This window comes from Neospora caninum, chromosome XII, assembly GCF_000208865.1.
Source record: "Neospora caninum Liverpool complete genome, chromosome XII".
In the NCBI taxonomy this organism is placed as follows: Eukaryota; Apicomplexa; class Conoidasida; order Eucoccidiorida; family Sarcocystidae; genus Neospora; species Neospora caninum.
The window spans coordinates 3,029,830-3,039,398 of NC_018398.1; the positions used below are offsets into that span (position 1 = coordinate 3,029,830).

General features: G+C 54.0%; 2 protein-coding genes across 2 annotated transcripts; one reads left to right on the top strand and one right to left on the bottom strand.

Moving 5' to 3' along the window:
- Nucleotides 1-2,102: 2,102 nt before the first annotated feature.
- On the top strand, nucleotides 2,103-2,606 carry NCLIV_063980 (conserved hypothetical protein; the record flags this gene model as incomplete). Its single annotated transcript, XM_003885949.1, has 1 exon — nucleotides 2,103-2,606. One exon carries the CDS (start codon nucleotides 2,103-2,105, stop codon nucleotides 2,604-2,606), a length of 504 nt encoding a protein of 167 aa, XP_003885998.1.
- Nucleotides 2,607-6,465: 3,859 nt separating this feature from the next.
- NCLIV_063990 (conserved hypothetical protein) lies at nucleotides 6,466-9,030 on the bottom strand (the record flags this gene model as incomplete). Its single annotated transcript, XM_003885950.1, has 4 exons — nucleotides 6,466-6,825; nucleotides 7,289-7,450; nucleotides 8,372-8,429; nucleotides 8,978-9,030. The coding sequence occupies 4 exons, from the start codon at nucleotides 9,028-9,030 to the stop codon at nucleotides 6,466-6,468; spliced, it is 633 nt and encodes a 210-aa protein (XP_003885999.1).
- Between the last annotated feature and the right edge of the window lie 539 nt (nucleotides 9,031-9,569).

Consider the following 9,569-nt stretch of genomic DNA (forward strand, 5'->3'; position numbering starts at 1 on the left):
GTTCGTGTCTTGAAGGGACCGTCTAGAAAAGTAGAGGAACCCCTGGTAGCACCATTTCTTTTCCGAAGACGCTTTCCTTAAGCCTATTGGTTGCAACGTGAGATACCCTAAAGAAAGCTTCAGGCACAACCGAAACCCGTTCCTCCACAGACTTCGTCCCCAGCTAGCGTGCATCCCACAAATTTTCCTACATAAAGAGCATGCATTAGATGACTGAAGCGGGACAGGAGTTGCAGTTGTCGCCCGGTCATGACGCTCACCTGTCACCGGACGCATCGACAGCAGAGTTGACACCAGTGACGACTTCCAGTTGCCGCCTGTGGATTCAGTGTTTCAAGTTCGCGAAACTGAAAAGAGTTTTGCAATCAACCTTGCGGCGGTAGACAAAAAGTAAACAGATGCGCGTCGTAGGCTCTCTGACAGCAAGCGATGTTTCCGTTGGCGACTCTTCTACATTGATTGAGCGCAACGGAGAGGCTGTCACTGCCCACGAGACACACTCAAGCTTTTGGGGCACGAACGCGACAGGCAATCCCAAAATTGATTCTGGTGTAGAGGCTGCGTACAGGCTGGGATTGGGAGTTTACGCCGTCGATGCTCGAAGGCCGGTGCCGCCTCACGCTAGCACAAACGACGTCCACCGTGGCCTTTTAACTGATACACAGGAGCACGAACGACTTCCACCGTGGCCTTTTAACTGATACACAGGAGCACGAACGACTTCTACCGTGGCCTTTTAACTGATACACAGGAGCACGAACGACTTCCACCGTGGCCTTTTAACTGATACACAGGAGCACGAACTCTATATCATTGTCTGTTGTCAGGGGGACAACGCCACACCGGGCTTCGCAGCAGCAGAAACACGACTCCTCACGCGATACCATCAGCAACGTTACGGTTGGCGGCGGCCGCATAAGTGTCAGTTGCCGGCTGTTTTCCTGAGTCTGTAAAAGTATTCTCTTGCACGACATCTAAACACACTGAAAGCCCTGCTATAAAGGATCAACCAGCGAGGGCCAGCCTGGATCCCAAATCCGGGAGTTAATACAGTGGGTAGGACTCAAGCTATTGTGCGTTGCGTAGAAACGGTTCACATGCCGATACAGAAAGCCGCATTCCAGTGTAGATATCTTGATAACCAGCAGTATGATGAGTGTTCCACAAAGAAGTGTTACGCACACTCTACAGCTGAAGAATTGGGGACAACGTTGGCCACGTCACACCGTGCACACTTGTGCACCTGACACAATTCGTTCATTCAGTTGGGCTCTTTTACGCGACTTCTAACCATCGTCAGTAGACTTGCCCCTTCACGGGAGCATAAGACCTAAAGGCCGCCTGTCAAACAGTGGGCTACCATCCTGCTACCACCGCACCTGTTGATGCATTTGTGTACAAATGACCAGAGGTCAGCCTGATCACGCCCTTTTCGATTCGAAGGCAAACTCAAGTACGAAGGAGTAACTAGCGTTAAAAATGGTCCTCGATTACAGATTGTTCCCTCAGGAAGACATCTCGCGGTACACACAATCCAGCAAACATGTTCAATGGTACTACATATGTAATGGGTTTACCATACATGCAGCAGGGTGCGCATCGTCCCAGCTCGGCCTGCCGGCAGGAGATCATTCACGAAAATGCGACATCGAGCAAAACTAGTGGCTAACATGCGGAGGCTAAAAGAAAGCCAAAGATAGAAGTGAAGAAGTAGAAAAGCGCAGGCAAAAGAATCACAGCCGTTCCTGATTTTCCTTCCTAGAGCGGAGCGGCCGGCTGCGCCACTCCTCTTGCGCATGCGAGGACGCGTCCTGCAGGGTGAGAGGACGAGGACAAAACTCGGCATGCCCAAAACGTTCTTCAGTCCTAACCCGATCACCGGTTATGAAGTTTCTAATTCCATGACATGCGGCCTGTAACATTTCCGTTCAAAATCACGGCAGTGACGGTGGCAACGTCGCTCCTCGTGATTACGTCAGTAGTATAGTGCGCCCCGGTCCTGCAGCCGTCGAGTCCCGTTTTCTTGATCAGCATTTCCCGCGTGGAATTCCTTTTTTCGTTACCCTGCGGCGTCTGTTGTTCAAAGGAATCGACCTACCAGAATGCGGCCACTCCAGGCACTTGCAGCCTCTTCGAGGCTGCCGCAGCTGCCGTTCTTCAGTCTCTCCGCACCGAGGTTGGGCGGCAATCACATTTACCTTGGCCGGTATCACGATTTCAACAACTGGGAATACTTGCCTCATCCGAAGCTGCAAAAGAATGGAGCGATCAAGCCGGTCGGTTCCCAACAGTTTAACCCAGCAGGAAAAGAGCTTCGAGGATCCGGTCTCCACGGGCCAGAGAACGGCGACTTTTTCAGACTCATGCTGTGGAATCGACTCCGCCAGAAGGGAATGCGCCGAGAGGTGCCGACATTAGAGCAGATGCGAGAGTACAATCGAATGGACGTTTCTCTGGTCTACTTCTGCTGGGGGCTTATCTTGTTCCTTTACCCCATGGCGTTGTACGCTCGATCGTACGCCACGGAGCACGGCCACTTCCCCTACGCGCCGGCGAGGACCGACGGGTCGCGAGGGCACGGACCGCTCTGGTGGTTTATTGAGTAGAATCTGGATGCCTCCAAGCCCGTAGGGAAAAGACTCGCCACCGACGCCGAAACACGTCTGCGTGCTACGTATCAGGTGTGAAGGACTCGAGACGACATAGTACTGTCACAGTCGAGGCCTTCGGACACATGGGACTGTCCCAGACCTCCCAAGAGGGTGTCCGCCCTCCAGCTCCAAAAAATCAGAAAAGACACCGCACAACCCTTGAAAATATGCCTGCGACCGCAGCCGTGTAGGAACTCGAGCCGCGTCAGACGGCCGTATTCCACGTCCTCACCGATGCTCGTGTGATCCGCTACTGCTGTATTAATCTTTTGAAGTAGGGCTCATGAGAGAGATCTCAACAGTGTCGAAGCGTTCATAACGTGTCATACGGCAAAAAAACAGCGGGGAGGCAGGGTATCTCGTAGCAACAACTGGTGGCAGCTGTGAAGAGGCATGCGCGTGGTTGGGCCGATGCGGCCCTCGGACAATGCTGGTGCATTCAGATCGATGTTTCCCCCCGTGTGTTACACGCACACGAGTGATCCGCTATTCCCGGCGGCAGTTGTGCACCCTTGGATGGTAGACCACCTAGTCGTTCCTGTGTGATTGAACCTGACTGAAATCCGTGTAATTTCTGTGTGACTGGTTGTGCACAGATGTGTGCACCGGTCTCTGTCTTTTGCCAAACACAGTACCGTTGCCCGAGGCTCGGGTGCACCAGGAGATGTCCGTCCAAATGTCTAATCCAAAGGCTTGCGCTCCAGAGTCGGAGAAGGGACGCGACGCGCGCCCTCGATATGTGCACGCGCCCGTGATTGAAAACCTAAATAATCTCGTACCCAAGTGACTGGCAGCATTTAGCAGACAGACCAGAGCGCAGCAAATGCGGCTGCAAAATATTTTCGGGTGTGTGTACGCCGTGTAGGATCGTAGACCTGCGTAGGCTGAAGGAGCGAAATCTCGGTGCCGCGGGGTTTTCTAGATAATACCTGTCTCTCAGATTCGTAGGCTATGGAGTTGTCATCAGGTTCATGGTAAACAGAGCGAGAGGCAAGGATCCTGCGGCGGGCCGTTTCGTCTGCGCCGAAGGGGCAAAGTCGTGCTACAGATGTGGAAAATTTCAGTGTCACAGCAGTTCTCAGATGAGAGTCAACACGGCTTCGGACACTTTTCTTCAGTGTACGAACTGCTCCGTCATGCGCTGACTGCCTGCGCTAATGTAACTCATTCCCCGGTGCACCAGACTCTCCACAACGTGGAGTTTTTTCTCCGTTCTGATGCCGCGCCGCCCGAAGATTCTGGAATACTAAAAGAAAAAAACCATGCAGTCTTATGATCCGTAACGCTCATCGTGTAGACTTTTGACCTTCGCCGCCCACTATACTCGTGAAGCTTGCCCAGTGCTGTCAATCACAAGAGTCCGGCAGACTGTCGCTTCGAAGTTCAGTTCACTCCGTAGTAGTGTGCGTGGCGCGGCTCCTGTTATCCAAATGACCAGAAGTCGCGCGCGATGTCTGCCACTAAATGAAAGTAGAGAACTGCGGTCCCCGGTTGCGCGTCAACCAAGCACGGGAAGGGTCGGTGAGGCGTGTGACACTCTTGACTGTATCCCTAGCGATTCCACAATGGATACATTTTTTCGGGGGTTCCAACCCACCGCGTGGGCGGTGGAAACTATCTACACTGCAGTAACCCCTCGACGGAGAAACCGTGTGACGGGGCACTTGGCACCATGTGGACATATTCTCGTGGCGACACCGAGACTCCCTGTAAGAGAACGCGAGGTGCGAACCGATGGTAGCGTGGCCCTGTAGTAAGAAAGGAATCCTTCATCTAGCAATACGAATCGGTTGCGTTTTCCGAAGACGAAACTGCTCACGTTTTATAAACCCGTCTGTTCGGGCCTCAAATCATCTGAATTCACGGGCTTTGCATCGTGATGGTGTGGCTTCGCAACAAGTCCGAAAAAGCCCTGGCTTGGAGGACTGGACGCGCCCGTTTTGGCCTCACGCATCGGGTAGCTGTGCAGGAAGACTCCCAATCACAAAGACATGATCAATTTTTTGTGCTCCGAAAACTTTCTTTTGGGTCCCACAGTCGACCTTCACTGGGTATCACCGGTGAAGTCCAAGGAATCAAAGAAAACGTGTTTCCTACCCAGACGTTAAAACACACAGTGCATTCAAAAACTCTGAAAAAACAGACGCCACAGATTCTCCAAAGACACGCAGCACGTTCAGCACACGTTACACTGTTCTTCCGGATAGAAGTTTTTTGGGCAGCTGGTTTCTGTTGACAAAACCAGCAAAACATTTCCATCGGTTCACGAGCAATACGCCAGAGTGGATGCTATTCCTGGCTTTTTGGGTGCCAGCCTGCAAACCTTCAGGTCGTCCCAGTTTTCATTGTGCGCTCAACACTTGCTCTAAGAAACGGGCGCAAGTCAGTTGTCGCAAAAGCCTATCCCACCCTCCGACCGTAGCCACGCAACACAGCAACTGGTGAAGATGGGGAAAAAATTGTCACGTAAGCACCAATTCGCAGCATCCACACGCTTTCCCCTCCTCATCACCGAGAATGATGCCAAACCTAAGAAGACACCCCCTAACGTCACACAGAGTTTTTTTGTACCCTGTTCTAGTTTGCATGGTGCACAAACAGCAAGGGGTGTTCCATCCCATTTCTGACCTTTCCGAGTGGCGCGGCGCTTACCCACATCACGCGGTTTCTTCAATTCACGTAAAATGTCCTCGCACACCAAGCACTCTCTTTCCACTACTTGAGATCCATTCAATCACCCACAAAGTACACGAAACCGATCAAGCTCCACGAGACAATTTGCACAGTACGAGTAAGGCGGGCGTTAGGACGGCCGGGGCCAGCAAAAAGTGCCGCGACCGTCTCGATCCCTTCAATTTTGAATCTACTCGAAGGCGCGACAGTGTTGTGTTGCACTGGGACTCGTGGGCATTCAATACGGACCACGAGGGAGACTCGCCAACTTGACGTTTCTTTGGCTGCGTCTCCCTACCACAATAACGAAAGGGATCCACACCGGATGCAATTCGTCCAGCATGTGAAATCGAGACTCTCGTCGGCGAGCTTTTAAAACGTTAGGCAGCACCTTGCGCACTCTCTCAAAAATCATGGAGAGTTGATCCCATCGAAAGCCACCGCTTCCCCCGCTTTCGCAGTCATACTCACTGTAGCCCGCTTCAATTGTACCCATCGATCGGGTCGTGAACGCGTAAACTCACCGGCAACAGCGGCCCTCTCCGAAACGGGTTGCCGCTCCCGAAATGCAAAACGAGAAAAACTTGTGTGGAAAAGCGAACGCCCACTCCTCGTCAAATGCAGCCGAAGCACAGCACACGGAACCGGGACTTGTCAGAGAGCGAATGAATGAACGATACTCTGGCTACTTCAACGCCCCCTAGGTTCCCGTCTGCCCTTGAAAGATCGACATTCGAAGACGCCGACTTAACCGTTGCCCAAGTCGACAACGTCGAGAAAGCAACGAACTGCGGTTCCTGGCAAGCCCCCAGACACTCTCATGAACTCACGAAGCCGCCCCGCGCGGCCTTCGTGCAGCTGGGGAGGCTGTCGCCAGCTCCCCGCGAGAAAACGGCGGTTCCACTTTTGAGCGTTTCCGAGCGTCTCCCCGGAAAAATATTCCACTCCGTATCGTTTCTTTGCTTCTGCCGACGACCGGAGAAAGCACCTTCCCCTTTTCAGGCACAATCGCCCTGCGTCGTCTCCCAAAGTTCTGTGGCACGCCCTTTCATCGCATCGTGCGATACGCAAATCCGAGAAGCTTTGCCTGAAAAGAGACGCTGAGGCCTTAGTCGCCTTCCAGTCGGAACCACCGCCAAAACTAATTTCCTTCCGTTTTCGCATACGTAGCGGGACCAGTCATTTCGGTGGGGTTCCCATACACCATGGGTGTCTCATACCCATTCCGGCCCGCCGGATTGCCGTAAACAGTAGGATGGACGCCGGCGACTGTCGCTCCCGGACTGTTCTCGTACGTAGGGGAGCTCGGCATGACGGGAAGATTCGTTGCAGCTGCTTGTGCTTGGTCGTGCTTCAGAATCAATTCCTCGATGAATCGCGCGCGCGGCGTCAGGCAGCTCTGGAAAATCAACCAGGTGACTGTCATGAAGAACCAAAACGCGTTGTATCCGAAATTCCCTGGGTCGCAATTCATCCCTTGGGCCGTGAGCACCTCGTTGCACTGAAGGTAAGCCACACCATTAATAGCAGGCTCGTGTCCAGCGTAGAGTTATACACAGCGGGTTTGAAAACGGTAGAAAAGCCGCTCCGCCGGTGTCTGCCCGGGACGCCCCGAAGACGTGTCCCAACAAAAGGCATCGCTGCTGCGGAGAGGCAAGAGCTGAGAAGCGCTTCTCTGGCGACAAAGGCCCGTGCACCCGACGCGCCGTCGCCACATACGCCAAAGCTACGCAGCGTTTCGTCATACGAACTGGGCTTTTCCCTCCACGTGCGCGACCTCTCTCCGAGCTCGCCATCCGAACATTGCTTTCTGGCTGTTAGAAACGAGATCAGCACTGGAGCCGCACAGAAAAAAGTCGTAGGTTCTACGCACACCGGAACGGACGGAACCTAGAAACTGCCAAAGGGATACCCCGTGGCAACTGGCGAAGTTGACTCGTTCACTGCATGCACCCTCGGCTCACCCGGAAAACCATGACGACGGCGGCGAAGACGAACGTGAAGTAGATGAAGCATCCCACGACGGAAATGAAGCCGTACAACAACCCGAAATTTCGGGCTGTCTCTTTCGAGAACCCGCGCTCTTGAATGGCGTCTCGGTGATATAGCATGATCAGAATTGCACACTGAAAAACATCCGCAACGCAAGAAAAAAAGATCGCTTTGCAGAGATGGGCGTGATAGCCGCCTGTGGGCGAGGCATCCCGAACGAGGTCCCACCGGCTAGGTCAGCACACACAACGACTTGCTGAAACGAACACGAGTAGAACTCGCGCGTTGAAGCTCGCATTGCCGCCGAGCACTCCATTTGATTGTGCGAGAGTGACTCGAGCGGTGGAGCCCGGGCGTGGTTGTCTCCTGCTCGTCGTCCACCCCAGTTTTGCGGAATTCCCACGCATGCCACTTGGAATAAAAAAAAACCGTTACGCTTAAACCGCAGGCTCTCTGCGTCACAGTCCGGGAAAGACAGAGTCATCGGGTTCTCTTTGCTGCTGCACTGACCGCCGACGCAGTCAAAGGACATACGCGAATCACCGTGCCGTTACAACTTTCGGTCTCCATCGCCACACTTGTCTATGCCAATCCGTTTTCGGTGCACGACGGTACAGGAAAACAGCAATTCCCCGATCTACGAAGCTGGAGCTTCCTGAAGTTGGTTCTGCGTTCAGTGATTCTCCAAACTCAGCTGCCGCTCGACTGCCTGGTGCGTTCCATACAGCCCAGTACCCCCTGACCCCGCGTCAGAGCGCACAAATGCGCAGAACCAAACACTTCCGCTTTCAGGAAGGTGCAATGACAGCCACACACAACAGCACTTCCTGACTAGCTACACTCTCTCGCGCTTGAACTCCAAACCTATGGAACTGACAAGACAACATCCAGCTCCTACACAGATCACGTCGCGTTCTCGATTCCACATTTTCGGCCCAGCTGGTATCCTTGTGCGAGGCATTCGGCCTTGGTTGCGTCCAACGCGCCGTCTCCTGTCCATCCAGTCCAAAATCTCCTGTCCATCCAGTCCAAACGCGTCTTGCTTCTTCACTTACCACCGAGGCGGGGAGCGCCGACAACCACCCCCAGAACATGGGCATCGTTGCAGGAAACCTAAGAAAGGAACAGGACAGCAACAAACCAAAAACACGAAAAGGATTCCTTGGAGAGAGCGTTTCCGCACCTAAAACGTTCAACTCCGCCCCGGAAAGGACAGCTTCCAGTGCCTCGGCAGACTGTAGCCTACGCAGTTGCCAAGACGCGCCGCTCTCCACAGACCGGCCGATGAACCGAACGAAAAAGTCTGTGTCGCCAGACGAAAAGACCGGGGAAGTGCGACACCGATTCCACGACGAAAGACTGAGTTACCTCTTGCCATCGGCGAGGTCACACGGCATGTTCTTTCCTCAGGTGTGCATGCACGCGACAGCGAGGGATCGCCGCGAGGTAAAGCACGCATCAAAGAGAGCATCGCAGCTGTCCGGCTACGTCCCCTGACTGGGCAAGTCGGTAAAGAGAGTCCATTCGGGAACAAGAGATACACGTTTCAGTTTGCGCCTGGACAAAGCGAGGAGGATCACTCGGCAAAAGGGCCGGTCTTTCAGCTTTGTTTCGCAAGGCGCCTCTCCTCGTCGCGTCGGGTTCGCATGCGTGTTCCTTACCGGTCATCACAAACGGGAATGACGATGTGAAGGACGGAGGAGAGGATCGACATGAAGCACCATAGCAGACAGGGGAGAAGGCGAAGGAAGTCCCGCGTCGTTAACTCGCAGCCACACACGCACTCGAGGATGTTGCACACAGACCAGCGCGCATGCCCGCCGGGCCAGCACTTGCAACACGACGAGCAACAGTATCGACTCTCTCCAGGCGGCGCCATGGCGGTTCCGAGCTCGATGCAAGCGCCAGTGGAATCGCGAGAGCGGAAAAGGGAAAACGGAACTCCACCGAATGCTCCAGCTGAAAAAACCCGGGCCGAGACACAGCAGCGCGGAGCCGACGCCACGAAACTGGGAAGCCGCCGAAAGCCGAGAGAATCAAGAAAAGGGACGCAGCACGCGAGTCACAGGCATCTACGGGCGCAGCAGAGTGAACAAGGAGACCGCGCGCACAGCTCGGAGCGGAGACCCTTGCGGAAGCAACGCGAGTTCACGAGTGGGAAACGCGTGTCCGTTTGAGTTACAAAAAGTCCACGTGGACCTACGAAGAGAGAGTCGAACTCGACTGACGCTTGCTCGTGTCACTCTTTCCTTT